The sequence below is a fragment of the Lontra canadensis genome, unplaced genomic scaffold (assembly GCF_010015895.1).
Source record: "Lontra canadensis isolate GAN:19392208 unplaced genomic scaffold, GSC_riverotter_1.0 scaffold2, whole genome shotgun sequence".
Lineage (NCBI taxonomy): Eukaryota > Metazoa > Chordata > Mammalia > Carnivora > Mustelidae > Lontra > Lontra canadensis.
The window spans coordinates 25879100-25897965 of NW_022630996.1; the positions used below are offsets into that span (position 1 = coordinate 25879100).

The following is an 18866-nucleotide window of genomic DNA, read 5'->3' on the forward strand; positions in this document are numbered from 1 at the left end:
TGTTTTTCTGTGATCTGTAATTGCGCCACAAATGATAAACTTCAGATTTTCATTAGTGTCACCATACCATATACCCAGGATCACAAAAAGGACTGTTTGCTTAAAAATCTGAAATTAGTGCTTGTTTTCTTAGCATTTGATTCTAAAAAAAAGTATCTAGCTAGAAAATACCATAATTGTCGTCACAATTTATCACAATATATGTATTTTCAATCAGGTACATATTTTAGTCTTCTTTGTACATGTCCAAAACCTGACCCTACAAGGTTAATACTATTGTTAAACTACTGCTTACATATTACTCATTATTTTGCAAATATTGACTACTAGTCTCTCTCTCTCTCTTTTTTTTCTGATTACTATTCTTAATATTGGGCCAGTAACAGAATGGATCTTGTGTTTTGTCTGCCCAATTCTACTTGGAATCAATACCTTTGTTATGAACCTTCAGAAGTCAGAGTGTTTAGTTGAGAGTAAGGAACACTGCCCATTTTTTTTCCGTATCAAGTCTAGAAAAACCCAACGCAGTTGGTATTTTCAAATTAGAAATATTTCTCAATTACCCTTACTAATACATTTGCTGGATCTTGTTTGCCACGATGTTGGAGCCACAAATAAGTTTACATTAATGAATTATCAGATATATTATAATGAATCATCAGATATATTCTATTATAAATTCCTCTTCTTTATTCACCTAATTCAGTTCCTTAAGTATTGGGATCACCTAAGTTGACCTCATATTTGCCTTTATTACTGTACTTCAGAACATTTCCACAGTCTTGGACCTTCTCATATTGTGGATATATGAAGAAAAATAATCTCACCTCCCTATTATCTTTCCTAAGGTTTTGTATAACTTTGCCACCCCCCACCAACCTTAGACACACACTGTACTCTTATAAACAATCTCTTATATTTAAGATTTTGGTTACTTTACTGGAAAATAAATAGTCCTTTGCTATAATTATAGCCTTCAGGAAGGGGCAAGCCAATGACCTCCCTGACTTGCAGGCATAGGAATGAGCCCTGAAGATTAAATGCCTCCTATTCCCTCATCTTTTCCCATGGTAGACTCCACTTCTCTTTTGACCAAACAAAAGTGAACAAAGTGAGCAAGGAAAAGGTATTTCTTTCAATTCCTCACATGTATTTTTTGCACTTGCATTTCAAATTTTCATGGATTATGGGGATGGCAAAACAGTGCCTTTTACAACCCAATCATAAAAATACATTTATAGATTTTATCAAGGGCCTTTATCCAAACCCTCAGCAATTTAGATGGTCTCTATTTACTATGTAAATATATAGGTTTCTTTTGAAAGACAACATTTTTTTTTTTTTGTCAAATAAAATCAACACTATTTTCTGTGGTCTGCAAGGCATACACTTAGGTACAAAGAAGCAGGACAAACTGTCTGCCCTCTAAGAACTTAAACTTATTTAAATGTTTGCATGATTAAGTATATATAAATGAACATGATTAAAATGAAAGAGAAAGGCAAAATATCTGCAGTTAGGGATGCATTAGGACAACATAAGGCAGCACTAACTAGAGGGCATGCCCCTGTATCTTCCTTCAGTAGACACTCATGACATCCTCGTGAGTCCTGGGAGCTCTTGCCTCTCACTTTGCCCTCTAGGCCACATGATTCACATGAGAAGGAAATAGTCTAAAATGAAGACAGCTGTGCAGAGGATGGGATATAGATGCAGAAAGAAAATATGATTTGGGCCCACTTCAGCATCAGCATCACGGTCCCTTGAATTCCATCAACTTTTATAATTTTGATAGTTTCAAAGGAGCTTATTTTGTGGTTTTTTTTTTTTTTTTGAATTATGATTCACTTTGTCATAGGACATACTGGTAATAGGACAATCCCTTCCATCCCCAGGAAATGTAGGCCCTTCTGATGCATAGGTTCACCAGTGTTGGTCACAGGAGAAAGATGAGGGGCATAAGAAAGAAACAACCTGGACAGATAAAAGACATCTCTATGTTTCAAAGCTGATTTAAGTGATAGGCTGGGAGAGGCAGTAAGTGCTCCTACATTATGCCCTTAGCTTCTAGAAATCTACACATTATCTTCCTCATACCAAGAATTACTTAATGAAAAGGAACTTAATTCACTTAGAAATAAAAGAAAAGACAAACTTTGAATACATTAACAACTTAAAAAAAACCCAAACTGTTAAAAAAGTTAAAATCTCTGGGATAGTTCTAGCTCTTGTGATACGTTTTTCTAAGTGTAGAATAATATGCACTCATGTCCAGAATTCACTTTAAAATGCTGGCTAAATGCAGCACCACGTAGTTAAGTCCTAAAGTTTATTGAATAGGTAATAACTATTAGTTTATTGAATAATGGCTATGTAGTTGCCTATGTATTAAGGACAGACAGCTTTTTCTAAAAGTTTGGGCTTTATGTAAAAGTTAACTTTTAGCTAATGTACAAGTTAACTGTCACCTCCTCAGGGTGGCCTTCTGTGACTACGCCATAAATTAACATATTCCTCCTTACTTGCATTCACAGGCTTGTCGTCCCCCACCCCCCCGCCCCCGCACACTGTATTTCGTGAACTATCATGATGTATTTACTGGTGTGACTGAGTTTTTATTGTCATTTCTTCCCCTGTGTGTTCACTTCATAAAGACAAGAACCATGCCTAGGTCATTCACCACTGTAATATCTGAAAGGTTAGGGATTCTTAACCAAGAAATCTATTCTATTCAATTTCTTCTTGAATCTTGGTTGTATGAACAACTCCATTCCTCCGTCTTTTGCTGAAAACAATGATCACAAGTTTTTGGTCATTTTATGCACTAAATAAAATGACTAGGCTTCCAGAACTTGGCTTAAACTAATAAGATGAAAGAACAAGCATGTCATGTAATTAGCTTAAAATAAATGGAAAATATTGCACATTTTACTGTCAAGATAATTTTCAGAGATATTAGTTTTTGCTATTGACTACCACTGCATTAGTGCTTGTATCTGCTTAGTGCATTAGCACTAAATACTATTGATTCACTCAGCTCACAGACCAATTTAATCTTTGCATATGTCCCATTTGAGCACCACCTCACCTCACTAACTGTTAGTTCAGTTAGTAAGAGTGGCTGCTAGATGCAAGCGTTAATCAGATTTTGAATTTAAAACGCCATTAGAAAATTTAATATCATACAAATTTACACTTTTTAGGTACATGGACATAAATTCTAGCAAATCATGAATAATCCATATATTTTGAGATGACAACTAAGCAAACTTAATTTTCACAAAATCAGCTTCAGAAAAGATTGCTTTCCAAATCAAAACTGACCTTAATTCACCCCTTTTACCTAGAGCATGATTTGAAATGTCACCTACCATTTTAATGTCCTCTGATTGATGAGCATTTTGGTGATTTACCCATATAAGACAACTGAGGTCAGACTTCAGTCTGAATTCGCAGTTTTTATTTTTTGTTTTATAGTTACTATTCATAAGGCATTTCCCCTTTTTGTGAGCATCAAGAATGTGAAAAGAACCTTTATTTTATATCAGTCTGCATTTATAAGACATTTTTCTGTCCTCTTGTTGAAAAACTAGAGAATATTTTTGAAATACAGAGGGTAGACGCACTTCATCTGTTCTACGTTAGCCTAGGACTGGGTGAAGTGCAGTAAACCTCTTCCCCAAGGCTTTTAAGATAGGAAGTCAACCCCGCTCAGAGAGTAATTCATATGCAAATGAACTAGCCCGGAACTTTTTAGTTAGAAAACATACATAATTAGCAGACTGGAATGAATTCAGGATCTTAGAATCACTAACCACATTCACCATTATTAAAAACAAAACAAGACAAAACAAAACAACAACAAAACACCAAGGCAGTTTTAGTAACTTCAAGAGTAGCTGAGCCCTTGGTTTCATTCCCCTGATAAATGAGCCCTTTCACAGCCCTCCCTTGGCGGCTGGAGATGGGACATATAGCACATATCTGGGCCTTGAGTCATTCTGGACTCCATGTGCCCATTGACTCAGTATCTGTGCCAATCCATGAATAAGCAACAGCAAAAATTCCTCGTGGGTATTCTATCCAAATTTTAACAGATCCTCCTTTTTCTTATTACAGGAGATAAGAATGCGGGGTGGGATGACCACTAATAAGCCAGAAGTCTTAAGTAAGAGTGTAACATCCAAAATTTGATATATTGAGTAAAAAAATCCATTATTACTTAAGAAGGTTAACAGTCTTATCAAAATGCAGGATCGCACGTGCTTTTATTTGTTTCTAACCATGTAGTACTATGACATTGAAAATATCATGTATTAGAGCTGTCTTCCAAGTACTGTTAACACCAGCTTTTCAAAAGCCAACTTAAACATTTTTTTTGCATGAACTCTTTATTGTTTGCTACATTAATTTTACCAAGTGAATCTCCATGTAGAAACCAACTACTTATGTAAAATAACATTATACCACCTGCTTCAAAAGACAGTAAGAAGAATGAATAATTTAGAATGCATTCATCACATGAAAAAATGTAATCCACAGGTAAAGCCTACTTATATTTTTAATGAGAGTTTAAGCAATAACACTATTTCTTTGCTGTTAGCTTATAAAAATGTCAGGCCTTTACTATTTATTCTTTCCTGGGGTGAACCTGTGAATAAGGTACCAAATCATTTAAAGAAGGATTAGCAGGAGGAAGAGAAAGAGTAGAAGACATACATTAGGGGCTCACTCTGTAACAACTTTTCAATACCCTCTGGGAGTGCCCAACAATCTCAGAGAGCATTACAAAATTCTGGAAAGAAAATCATTCAAAATTCTTTTTAATAAAATAATGCAGTATGCTACTTTTCATGGGACAGTAGCATGTAATTCTAGTAAGTAAGTTAGGGATCAGTGACTTCCTGAGCCTGGGTGAGAATGAAGAAGAGTTTACAGGAGGAGAGGAATCAAGTGTCAAATTAACAAATTTCTATTTGGGTTTTTTTTTTTTTTTAAGTATACTGAATCCTTCTACCTCGAGGATTTTCTTTCTTTCAAAATTTTGCTTTGGTAGCTATTGCATTTGGCATAAGGCCAAGGTATCTAGTGTTTAGAATGAAGAATCCTCAATAACATTTTTCCTATAGGATAACATTCTCTTGTTTCCCAGTAGAGGAAGTAAAAAAAACCCTGAAGTCTGACTTCACATTTTTCATCCCTAATACAAAAATACTCTCTTGAGAGTGTTAGATTGTTTAAATAAGACATGCCAAACCAGTATAATTACATGGATGTTATTTGTAACACTGACTCCACATTCCCTGTTCAAATGGTGCGGTGTGTGGGAGATTACAGATATATGGCCTATAAAGAGTTATAAATCTTTGTTTATATTATTAAATATTATGAGACATGCCCTGAGGATGACAGATCAATAATGGTCCTTGTGGTTTCCTGATGGAAGGCTGCAATTATTTTCTTCCATTACAACTTAAATGTAACCCAATTTTACTCATCTATCATCTTTATAATAGAAATAAAGAAACATCATGGTATGTTTATTTTTCTGCCTATTCCTATTATTCCTTGTTTGCATCTTGTTTTGATTTTGTTTTCATTCAAAATTGTTCTAGTCACTTTGCTTTCTTCCTCTGATGGCTCTGAGCAGTGACCCTTTAACTTTGGCACTCCTTGAAACGGAGATGGAAAATTACTACTTTAAGTTTCCTTTATTTTGGGAAGTGGTTGGCTACTCTTTGAATTTGAGTATAAATGATATTCAAAAACAAAGAAGCTTGATACAAACAACCTGTGAGGCTGACTTTTTCTGAAACTGCATTATCTGCAAATTCTTGAATGCACAGTATAATTTAAGTTATGGAAGCACAGTATCTTACAGTGCTATGGGTAGTTAGAATTGAAGAATGGGGAAAGGAGCATACCTTACACCTTCCAGCTTGACTAGGGTACAATTCTGTTTCAGTTCTCTTTCTCTCCAGCCCAAACCACCACCACTGCCCACCTCTTTCTCTCTCTCTCCCCCTCTTTTTTTTTTTTTTAAACTATTAAGTTTTAAGAAGGATTTACACAAATTAAGTATAGTGGAGGTGGGTCACTCCTAATAGGTAGGAAGGTAAGACCTTCATGAGCCGTAGAACAAGAGTGTGCCCCTTCCAGAAAATTCAATAATCTAAATTTGTCTTTCTTTACATAAATATTCCTTACAATAATAGTTTGCTATTTATTATGTGCCAAGGACTAAGTTAGGGTCTTTTGTAAACATTATTGCACTTGTTCTCCCAATGGTCCTGCATGGAGGGAAAATGTGTTCAGATAGTTTAAACAATGCTCTTGTGACCAGAAGGGTATAAAATGGTGGAGTATACATCTGAATCCAGATCTCTTTGACTTCAGTCTTGCTCCTTTAGGCTGTGTAGTCTCCCAAAGAGCTAAATTTATGGTCACCTTATTGTGCTAGGTACTTTATATATATTACCCCCAAGTTTTACAAAACCCTAAGAAGTAGGTTTTGTTCTGTGCATGTTATGAATGAGGATTGAGACTCTAAGCAGTCAAGTCACGCAGCAGAAGTCACACAGATGGTATGCAATAAGCTGGAACTTGCATCTAGGTGCACCTGGCGCCAAACTGCATGTTTCTCCCCTTCAACTGATCAATCATTGGTCATTAAGATGTTGGTGAAAATATTTTTTACTACAAGTCTACTTTTTTTCTTATTTTTTAAAATTCTTTCCAATGCTTACATATAGAGCAAAACTTTGATATTGGAAATGCAAGAAAAAGTGTAATGTGATTAATTATATTTTCTGGTTAGATGAGAGATATTTCAATAAACCTTTTCCAAATTTCAACTCTGATTGAAAATCTTTCCAAAATGTATTAATCCACTTCTCTTATTAAGTATAATTTAGGGAATAGGACCTTTACTGACCTAGGGATTACAATTTTTTTTTTTTTAGTCAATACTGATCTCATTTGTGGGAAACTGGGCAAAGGTGTACTGATTCTGTTTTTTCCCTAGAATAACTGTCATGTTAGTAAATCCCTTATATGTATGAAACTGTTGGGAGAGTCCCATCAATGTGCTTAAAATGAAATGAATTTTATTTTATTTATTTATTTTTAATATTTTATTTATTTATTTGTCAGAGAGAGTGAGCACAGGCAGACAGAGTGGCAGACAGAGGTAGAGGGAGAAGCAGGCTCCCTGCTGAGCAAGTGGCCCGATGTGGGACTCGATCCCAGGACGCTGGGCTCATGACCCGAGCCGAAGGCAGCTGCTTAACCAACTGAGCCACCTAGGCGTCCCTAAAATGAAATGAATTTAAAACTGTCTATCCCCAAAGAGAAAGTGAGGGATTTTTTTTTCCCCCAAGTTTGGGGATTTAAAAAAGTCTCCTTATTATGGGATAGTTTCTCAACTATTTTATTTTGAATAGCTGTTTTGAATGTACTGTTTAGGGAATACACATTAGACTAAAACAACTTCAACCAAATACCAGTTTAGGATGTTTACAGAAGTCAAATGATGAATGACTAAAAAAAGGTGGTAAAGATATTTAAGACTAAAGATTTAGTGATTATTTGTGAGTATGTAATCTTATAATTCTAAGTGTTAGAAATCACTGTAAACATGTCCCTTAAGAATTATTTTCAAAAGCAACATAGAAAATGGTTATATTGTGAAGACCATGAATTTATTTTTATTGAACTGATACAATCAACATGAATGGGTACCTGAGGCTTAGGATAAGTTTCCAGAAACAACATCATATGCAAAATCAAAGAGTTCTGAAGCACACATAACTTAAATATGAAGATGATATGGTCTGGAAACTATCAAATGGCTCAAAAGAGGGTTTTAGAGATGTCATCAATATGAGAAACTGTATATGAAGAGTCTACATAGATGGGTTTCATAAAATGTGAGAGTGGGAAACCCAACCAAATATGTGATGTGAAGTAAGTAAATCGGGCCTAAATACTGGCTTGACCCCTAGAATTTAAAAAGACCCCCCCCCTTTTTTTTTGGCACTCTCTCTATCTGATCCTGTGACAGAAACCCTCCGTACATGGTAGAAGCTCGGACAGGGCCAGAAAACCCCTGCCATGGCTTTGCTTACACACTAAGGACCAGGCAGAAGCCTCAGCGGAAAATTACTGCTGCAGCTTTCCTTCTCTACAGAGCACACAATAGCCTCTCCATAAAGATCTGCTGGATTAGAGATGTTAATAACAAAACTACAATATATGTGTTTATTCACCAAACTTTATGCCAAAACAAAAGCTCTGTTCCAAGAAATTGTCAAAAGTGTCACCGGATATCTTCCCAAATAAAGCTGCCAAGACAAAATGGAGTTGTCTTATTGTATAGTCTTTCCAAAAAGGTTTGATTTTGTAAATCATTCTGTTTTGTGTGAGTAATGGCTCTCTTGGTGCTTTCATTTCAAGATGAAGCTAGGAAATGATTGTATGCTGATTATTGGAACAATCTAGGTCTTCTTGTGAACTCGTATATGAAAACTGAGAATGTGGGTAGTCTCATTCTCAGAAGAATTTCGATCATTAGTAACCAGAGAAGATAAACAGGCAAATAAGTAGAAGAGGTTTGAAGGTATTTGTTTTTATGGAATTTGGCCAGTGCAAAACTTGGCTTCCCTTATAAGAAGGCTATGTTGGCAAGCTCCATCTTGTTTTCCACAGGAATTTTTGCGATAGAAATGATAATGGTTTCAGGTGCAGTTGGTGCATTTTGGGCATTTTTCCTGGGTGATAAAACTGACCTGAATTTCATCAGATAATCCTGCCTTTTTGTTTCTCTTGGAACACTAAAAGAGTGAAAGGGGTAGAAAAGCTCAAATGTATTTTGACAATTTCTAGAATTGATAAATACTTTTACATCAGAGGGTTGAAATGTACAAAATAATTAAATAGGATACCAATATACCCTCATATGGTAAAGTCTCTTTTTAAAAATTTTTTTTTGAAGATTTTATTTATTTATTTGACAGAGAGAGAGAGAGAGAGAGAGATCACAAGTAGGCAGAGAGACAGGCAGAAAGAGAGGAGGAAGTAGGCTCCCCGCTGAGCAGAGAACCCGACACGGAGCTCCATCCCAGGACCCTGGGATCATGACCTGAGCCGAAGGCAGAGGCTTTAACCCACTGAGCCACCCAGGTGCCCCAAGTCTCTTTTTAATTTTTAACAGAACAAGATTTAAATAGCAAAGTCATGAGCTTCCTTAGAGGCCCTGGAGGAACTCCTAATAGAATCTTTTTTAAACTCGTGTTTCTGATGCAATTTATTGGATACAAAAAAGTGTTTTCTCTGGAATGCTATTAAGATTCATTTTTTCCATAATTCCAGGTTTCTGAAAGTCTTTTTATTTCTTCTCATTCTTTGGTATTTTCTAGTGAAGAAAAGGGGCAGGCACATGAGAAATCCTGTTGCTTCTTACAGAGTTTGCAACATATATGACATGAATGCAGGAAGAAGTAAGTCTTAATTGGGATTTCTGCATGTATATTATTTTTTATTCCTAGACTTCAGAGGGGAAAGGAGGGAAGTTATGTCTTTAGTTCACTAAAGCATGAATTCATTTTCTCAGAAGTATTTTTTTAGCTTTATAAAAAGTAATTTGGGAGATGCCTGGGTGGCTCAGTTGGATAAGCATCCAACTCTTGATTTAAGCCCAGGTCATTATCTCAGAATGCTGAGACTGAGACTTGTGACTGGCTCTGCACTCAGAGAGAAGTCTGCTTGAGATTCTCTCTCTCTCCCTGTGCCCCTCCCCCTGCTCACATGAGCGCTCTTTCTCAAATTAAAATAAATAAGCAAACAAACAAATAAAATCTTAAGCAAATGTTATTTGGAGTTTCCATTTGGGGTAGTATCACAGATATTTTAGCAGGAGTGAACCAAATGTTTCTGAATTCATATGTTGTTGGTACCCTTTAGCATATTATATACTTCTTTTTCATCAAAGATATGTTTAATGTCCTTTTGCTTACAATTATAACTGTTATTACAGAGACTAAAGACTGCTAAAGTAGTGAGATGTGGATTTCCAAAGTCAAACCATCTTAGAAAAGCTGTATTATTTATGTAGTTAGGATCACTAGTGGTTGTTATGTTAGGTGGTGCAGCCAGGTTCACATGTTTGAATATGGGTCCAAACCAAGGGAGCCCAAGGCTGCAGAGAACACCTGATTTGGTGCTCTTCCTCTAGCGCCAAGTGATCTGATGGCTAGTAGGATAATTCAATCCTCTGGGTATAGCTGGTAGCTTTTACTGTATCTAAATCAAAGCAACAAAGAATGTCCCTAACATTTCATGTGAAAATACCCTTCATAAGGTATAAACAAGTATTGATCAAAATACTTGTATTTATAAATATAAAATACCAACCAGGTTAAAAGTACCTAACTAGAAGGTAGTAGACACATGTCTATTCATGTAGAAGCTCCATCATGTAGAAAATACAAGGAAGGATTTGGGAATAAAAACTTCCTCTCTAGTTTTCTAAGTTATTCAGAGCGTGTATTAGTTCATTTAAAAATATTTTATTTACCAACATTTTAGAAGAAATTTTTTGTTTGTTTTTAGTTTAATTTTCTTTATATAATGCCCAGAATATAAACCATTCACTTGTATTTCAGTGAGTGAATGGGGCTTCATAAAAAGCCTTCAAAACCCACAAATTAACTTGAGCTTCTCATTTTAAATGCTGTAAAGACTGCATGGGGATCTCAATAATTGTGTTTTACAGGAACTGCTATTGTGTTAAGCTTTGTGTAAATCTGACCAGAACTATTAAAGCTTATATAAGAAATAAAGTGTTGACAAACATGTAAAGCCAAACTGTAAAATATTTCCTCTTTTATTTTTTTTAAAGATTTTATTTATTTGACAGACAGAGGTCACCAGTAGGCAGAAAGGCAGGCAGAGAGAGAGGAGGAAGCAGGCTCCCTGCTGAGCAGAGAGCCCAATGTGGGGCTGGATCCCAGGACCCTGGGATCATGACCTGAGCTGAAGGCAGAGGCTTTAACCCACTGAGCCACCCAGGTGCCCCAATATTTCTTCTTTTAGGACCACATTAATCTTTTCTCAAGCTATGATTTTATATTTAAATCAAGATTCAAAATCTAAATTTTCTTGGAAAGAATGTACAAATATTTTGGATAAAGATCATTTACCAAGCACCAAAAAGCCCTTGATACTCTTTTCTAGCCTGCTACTTATTCTGACTTATACTTTATAGTTTATAAATGGGAAATAAATGTGACTTACCCTATTAAAGCAGTGTTCGTGGTTGGGTCCATAAAAATGTTGAAGACATCTCACGTTGTTTTTGTTGACGATCTTGTTGAAGAATTCATTGACATATTTGATAGGGAATGCACAGACAGCAGAGCGATTCATTGGTTCAGCTGAATCTGGCTGGCTTCGTGCAAACACTCCATAGAGAATGTCATCATTCAGGTTGGCACCTATTTGCCTAGCGAGGTGGGCCCCAGGCTTACTGACATATGCAGCTTGGAGAATATTAAAGACTTCCTCCCTTGTGGATCTCTTTCTTCTTTTTTCTGTGAGAATACACTCCAGAGGCATTTCCATGTACGAATGCAATCCAGAGTCTACAGAACAGAACCTGATTATTCTTGTGTGAAAAGTTTGAGCATCTAGAGTTTCTCGTTGGACAGTCAAAAAGTAAATAAAATGATTGCTTTCAAAGGCATGGACATATTTAATAGGGTAGGAATCTCTGAACTCAGGTAGGACATCAATATAAGATTGGTCTGTCAAAAACTTGAAACCATCTTGCGTTTCCTTTAGTCTTCTCACTGATATTGAATGCAATGAATTATCTGGATGGTACGAGGAATTTATGGTATTGCCCACGAAGAAGTTGATGAACCGAGTCTTTTCAGATATCAGGACTTTGGTTCCCAAGGCACTCACCACACAGTCAGGGCACTGCCCAGGCTCTTCATCTGCCTGTGGGGAGTACATGCAATGGACTTCCGACTGTATATCAGCAGTATTGCTGCGTGGAAGGACATGTCGCTGGCAGGTCCCTCTCTGGACACTGCCACAACTAATGAGCTGGTCATCATAGTATATGTCAATAAGTAGAGCCATGTTGATGTTATCTTTCCAAACAGCGCCTGATAAATTGGCTTTGTGTCTGCAGTCCTGACATGGGGAACAATCTGGGTGTTCCAGTACGGGCCCAGTCTTGTACTCAGCAACCTTCTGAAGGTCTTTGTCATTTAAAACGTAAATATAGTTAACTGCACCGAGGTAAATATGATGCTTGTGTAAAACAACATTCTGGATGGGTGTTTCTGCAGTAAAGTTGGGAAGCTGGTACTTCATGTTCACATTCATCTCAGACTTTACTAGTGCCTCTTTGCACTCCCCACAGCTCTTCTGCACCAAGGTAAACAGAAGTACAAGGATGCCAGGTGCAAGCACAGCAGGGGCCCTCATGGTGAGAAGCTTATCTGCCAAAACATGTTCAAGGCGAGAGCAGTTTAGTTGTCATTAGAAACAAAGAAGAAACTGAAAGAACCATACCAGTTAAACTATTAGAAACAAATCTTCCTAACTGGAATTTTTACATCAAGTGAAAACAAAAAACTCTAACGATTTCACATAAAGATGCATTGTGCAGATGGACATGACTCTACATAGTTTAATTTTAGACTCAAGCCATGAACAAGTAATTTTAGAGAACCATTATGAGATGCAAACAATGTTCTGTATTAAAGACAATACAGAAACTAAGTTAGACTCATTTAGCAATGAAGTCAGAAACAGTAAATTTCTTTCTTAACCCCTTGCTGTTGTTTAATGTGGTTTAATATCTGTGGTAATGACTAGGTTGATATTTAAACTTTTTTAGTTAGTCAAGTAAAGGAACTGTGGTTCAGATTCATTTATTCTAGAAATCACAGCAGGCATTGTTTCCTTGGGAGCATGTAGAATTACTAGGCTAAATTTAGCTTCCTTTTGGAAGAAAACAATCATAAATTCTAGAAGCAATATGATCACATGCTGTTTATAGGATTTTGTGTGCAGAGGAAAGGTATGGTTATAATTTGGCTATAGTTGACCTATTGTTTTGGATAGACAAATGCTTAACTTAGTGTAAGATCACTGGAAATATAAAAACAATAAGCTAAAAATGTATAATATAAAATATAACGCTCAAGACTAAAGTCCTAGAATTATTTCTCAGGGAAAAACAACATATTGCTCATTACCAAGTCAAAAGCTATTTAGTAAAAAAAAAAAAAAAAAACCACATTATTTTAACATTCCATTGTATGCACATGGACAATATTTCTAACTAGTTATCATGAATGCATTTGTTTTTCAGTTTTGAAAAACTTAAGGTACATGAGTTACAAACACTGTTAGTTCTACTTATAAAAGTTGTAGGCAGGGTGGTAGGTTAAAAAGGAGAGGCCTCAAGGAATAGAAACCAAATAGCTATTACTTTTTTCCCTCCCTTTTTAGTGCATAATTCTGACAAGACAAAAGGAGCTTTAAAAAACTTACTAGGCATTATAACCATGCCAAAGACTAACCCTAGGTCTACAAAATCACAGCAGAATTCACTAACAACTAGTATGTGCACGGCTCTGTATTTGCATTATGGAAATGGGGTGTGGCACTTTCAGTGAACCTACGCTGTGGTGGAGAGGCAACGCACATATGCAAATAATTATAGTACACAGCATTATAATACCCTGCATAGCACAAATCAAGAGCTAAAAGCATCAAGAGAGGGAGACATGACTTGTACTTAGAATTTCTATGATAATGGGAACAAGTCCACTATGTTGTGAGGTTCAGGAAAGGAAGGACAATGTTTGTTTGGTTCATCACTCTTTCCCAGGAAAGGAAGGACAATGTTTGGTTCATCACTCTTTCCCAAGTATCTGATATAGAGACTAGAACACTGTAGGTGTCAAATAAATATATGTTGAATAAATAAGATAATAAAAGGGAGCCTGGGTGGCTCAGTTATTAAGCGTCTGCCTCCAGCTCAGGTCATGATCCCAGGATCCTGGGATTGAGCCCTGCATTGAGCTCCCTGCTCTGCAAGAAGCCTGCTTCTCCCTCTCCCACTTTGCTGCTTTTGTTTTCTCCCTTGCTGTCTCTCTCTGTCAAATATCTAAGTGAATAAAAATCTGGCAATAAGCTCAAAGTTATAGAAAAGGTTAAGTGTAGTAGCCAGAACTTGAATCCAAATCTTTTTTGACTCCAAAATCAAAGATAATTTTACCCTACCAAACTGACAGGAATTGTAGACATTATTTAAGAGGTAATAGAAAAGTCAAGGATTTTGAGCTGGAGAATCATAATTGAAGTTTTACTTCAGAAAGACTGATTTGGAAGCAATGTGGCTGAGAGCAGGGTTTAGAACATAGCAACAGGAAGACCAGGTGATAGGGTATTATTATAGTCTATAATCTTATTATCTATAAGGGCCAGAACCAAGATGGTATCCCCAAGAATAGAAAGGAAGCGATTAATGAGAGAATATTTGAATAAATAAGATTTGACACCTCAGTTGGTGGAGTACAAAAGAGAATGCAAAGATGACTAACAGTTATCTGAGAAAAGGGGGAATGATTTAAAAACTAGGGTAGTCAATAGGAGGAAGTTAGGCTAAAGATGGACAAATACGCTAAGTTGGTTTTAAATATGTTGAGTTTCATGTGTTATCGGGAAATGAGTGAAAACGTTCTACTCCAGGGATGACTAGTAGATTTTATATTGTTCATCAGGAAGTAGATGCCTGAAATAAGTGAGGAATAAGGATTCCAAGAAGACAGAGCATCTGTGCCAACCAATAGAGGCAAATGACAAGAAGGATTCTGAGAAGTCTGCCCTTACTAGGAAGGTGAAGTGATCAGTCTTAGGTAAGACAATATCCATCTGGGGTGAAACAGTGGTAGGTGGAAGTATGAGTGCTTGGTAGAGTAACTGGGACTTGAATTGGATTAGGAATAAACTTTGCATGTTATCTACACAGAGATAATGGTTAAAATCAAGAGTAAGTTCATGCAGGGACAAAGCGAAGGAAGAAAAAAGTTGAATGAAGGAAATCTTGGGATTACTCATGTTGGAGAAACAAATGAAGGCATCAAGAGAGGTAAGTTCAGTGAGGTGTCAAAACAGCCGATGTTGTACTGTGTCACAGAAACCAGGTGAGGGGCTTGAGGAGGACCCGACTTTCAAGAGATTAAGCTCAGTAGATTCATTAGTTGTACTGGATGCTAAATTACAAGGAAATGTATGGTGAGGAAGTAGAATGTTTGTCAAAGGAAGGGCAAGCAAATCAGGGTCAAGACGGATTTATTCTTTTTAAATATTTTATTCATCTGTCCGAGAGAGAGCGAGCTAGTGAGCGAGCACACAAGCAGGGGGTGGTGGCAGAAAGAGGAAGAAGCAGGCTCTCCACTGAGTAAATTGCTCAACGTGGGACTTGATGGCAGAACTCTGGAATCACAACCTGAGCCGAAGGCAGACACTTAACTGACTGAGCCACCCAGGCATCTCTCAAAAGTTTATTCTTAAATTGTAGGAAAGAAATGTGCTTATTTGTGGATCTTTCTCCCACTAACATTTGTTGGGTATCTACTAAGGACCAGGCATGGTGGTAGGTTCTGGGAATACAGAGGTATGGTGCCTTTCTCTAGGAAGCTCAGAGTCACCTGATGGAGGACTGAGAGACAGTTATGAGAATGCATAAAAAGGGCAGCCAACCACATTGGAAATGATGCTAGAGCTGAGTCTTGAAGGAGGAAGATGATGAAAGGAAATTCCATAGGCACAGCAGTTTGTAAGAAAATATACAGAGGCAGGAGAGAACATCTGGCATGGTCAGAAGAACTGCGGGTAGCTGAGCCCAGAGAAATGGGGGAAACCAAGGCAAGCAAATGGGGGAGATAAAAATTGTTGAAGCAGTATCCCAAAAGAGTTAAAAGAGGCATTACTAAGAGCCTGGAACATAAGAAAGATCATTTTCTGATACAGCAGGTGAGGAAAAGTCAGATTAAGTACAGAGACACTGGGCTTCAGGGCATATTATCTCAATATTATAAAAATAAATTAGGGTATATGACCACATTGAAAGTAATAGTTACAGAAGAGGTACTAGGATCTTCAGAGCAGAGAAAGAGGTTTAGAATAGCTACAACAAGGCATGCAATAAGAGGTCAGCAAGAAATGAAAAGGATTACATAATAGTTCTGAGGGCTCCTTCAAGATAAAGCACAATGTGTTGTGACTTTTTCTTCACATAGAAAGAGTTTTCATTGGACCAGAGGGTGAAGCAAAAGCAAAGTGTGTCATTAAGGTGAAGAATTGAAAGAGGTATAAGCCATATAATAATACAAATAATGTAACATGTACTGAATGCTTACCATGTATGCGCTAGGCATTCTGCTAATTCCTCTGATTTACTCCTTATAAACACACTTTGAAGTAGAAAGTAGTATTATTCTCCTCTTCTAGATGAGCAAGCTTGCCAATAGTCACACAGAACTGAATTCAATCCCACGTCTGGCTGACAAGAATCTGTCCAGGCTCTTAAATGCTTCACTAGTACTGAAGCAGCTTCCTGAGGTAAGAGGAGAGTACACTAGAGTAGAAGTCAGATAATCAGAGCTCTGGTTCTTGCTCTTTTCCTCTCCAGCTCTAAGACTCTGGGTAATTCATTTGCCTCTAAGTCCTAGGGTCCAATCCTCACAGGATTGTTTTAAGAATCGAAAAGAAATCTCCTATTTGAAAGCTTTGACCATTATATAGTGTATGCATATATAAATGCAGAGTGTTGTACTTGCTATTTATGTATCTAATTCTCATTGTTTTGACATGTACTAGAAAATTTGGGGGGGGTATCTGGGGGGTGGCTCAGTTGGTTAAGTGTCTGACTTCAGCTCACATCATGATTCCAGAGCCCAGGGAGCCCTGCATCAGGCTCTTTGCTTGGTGAAGAATCTGCTGCTCCCTTTGCCTCCCATCCTGCTCATGCTCACTCCCTTCATCTCTCTCTTTCAAATAAATAAAATCTTAAAAAAAAAAAAAATAAGAGAATTTTGGCCATGGTAGGGGGAATGACAAGGAGTAGAAGAAAAGAAGGGTTTAAGACAAGTTGTCCTATTAGAAGATAAAAACAAATTCCAAGCAAACTGTATATATGCATCTAAAACTTCTAGAATATATTATGGGGAAAAATTAAATGAACTTCTCAATATGATATTAGCATGTCTTCTAAAATTTGGAACATTAGCCCACTACATAATTTATCACTATATTTTCTTTAGGAAAAGTAATAAAGGAAGAAAAGAAATGAACCATTACTGCCAAAGGAAAAAAAGCATTACAATCAATTTGCATCTTAGTTGATACCCATTAATGCAGTATAGAGGGTGAATGAGTTTTTTTTTCTTTTAGGCTTTTTGAAGGAGCCTTTAAAATGATCTTATTTTTTAAAAATCTGTACTATTATATTATGGTTTAAAAATAAGGTTCATATCTTAAAGTTGGCATATAAATCACTGACAGTACTAATTCTCAATTAATTAAGAATCGAAGAAAATGTACAAATATACTAAAGGGCTTTTTTGTTATCTCACTTGAGGCAATGGCAAGTCATAAGAAAACCAGAAGGGAAAGAGGATATTTTTTCCGTTTTAGGAAAAAAATTACAGAATATCCCCAGAGTTTGTTAACTCAGTCTCTCTCATCTTTTTCACATTCTCTGGATAGCAAACAGTGATGCCACTTTTCAAACCGAAAAATCAAAGAAAGATTAATTTTTTAAAAAAATTAAAGCCAAAAAATAGGACTAGAACCCATTGTCAACAACAGGATTTTAAATTGAAATACAGGTTTCTGTTTAATACTCAGATAATGAGAAAACGTAAACACCCCATTTCCTTGATCATTTCAATTAATTAAGTCTCCTTCCCATTAACAAAGATATGTATTGGTCAGACTAGATCTCCTCCAGGAAATATCTCTTTCATAAGGAATGGAGGGAAACCTTTTGGAAGTATTTATTGCTGAGCGGTATAGCCTAATGACACTGTTGGTTAAATAAGGGACAGCTAAGTGTTAAAGTACACAAGCTCAGGAGACAGACTGTGAGGTTTATATCCATTTGCTGTCTGTGAATCCCTTTGGCAAATTACTTCTCTGAGCCTCCCTTTTCTCATCTGAGAAATGGGAGTGATTATAATACCTACCTCACTTGTGATGGTTACTCTGACAGCTCAATGGGTTAAGGCATGTAAACCACTAAGAGCAGCGCTTGACATGGAGGAGGTCAATAAATGTTCTCTATTACTATTGTTTGTTCATATACTCAAATACACTACGTTCCAGATAGTGTGTGTTGTGCTGATGATACAAAAATGAATAAAATGTTTCACAACTGTCCATGCGATCTCAGACTAGTAGAGAAGACAGACAAACAGACCACAGTTTAAACTCTGTGGAAAGGTCTATGGGAGTCTCTGAAGGGGAGCTTCATGAGGCTAGGGGAGTCAGGCAGGCATCAATCAATCATGATCCCTTCCTCATAAGGCACTCACACCCTGAGATGTAGCATGGGGGAGAACCTGAGTTTGAGTTGAGGCAGTGCAGCTGAGCAGTTGTATGCCCACAGCCAGTCTCCCAACTTCTTTGGCCTCAGCTGCTTTCTTATTTGTAAAATGATAGTGTTGATTGAGTCATGTGCTGGTGGTGCCTTCTGGCTCGTGATGTCTTATTGTGTGCATCTTTACAGGGTGAGTTCAGTGAGTTTTTCTTGGTAGCTTGAAATAGGCCATGGCTGGAGT

The 18866-nt window shown here is 36.9% G+C and overlaps 1 protein-coding gene across 2 annotated transcripts in view; it reads right to left on the bottom strand.

Annotated features, from left to right (window-relative positions):
- MET (MET proto-oncogene, receptor tyrosine kinase) overlaps window positions 1–18866 on the bottom strand; it is a 113622-nt gene that overhangs the window by 71738 nt on the left and 23018 nt on the right. For both annotated transcript variants that reach the window (XM_032870879.1, XM_032870871.1), the window contains exon 2: window positions 11293–12509. In XM_032870879.1, coding sequence (XP_032726770.1) covers window positions 11293–12495 — 1203 coding nt within the window. In that variant the 5' untranslated portion in view covers window positions 12496–12509. The remainder of the gene's footprint in view (window positions 1–11292; window positions 12510–18866) is intronic.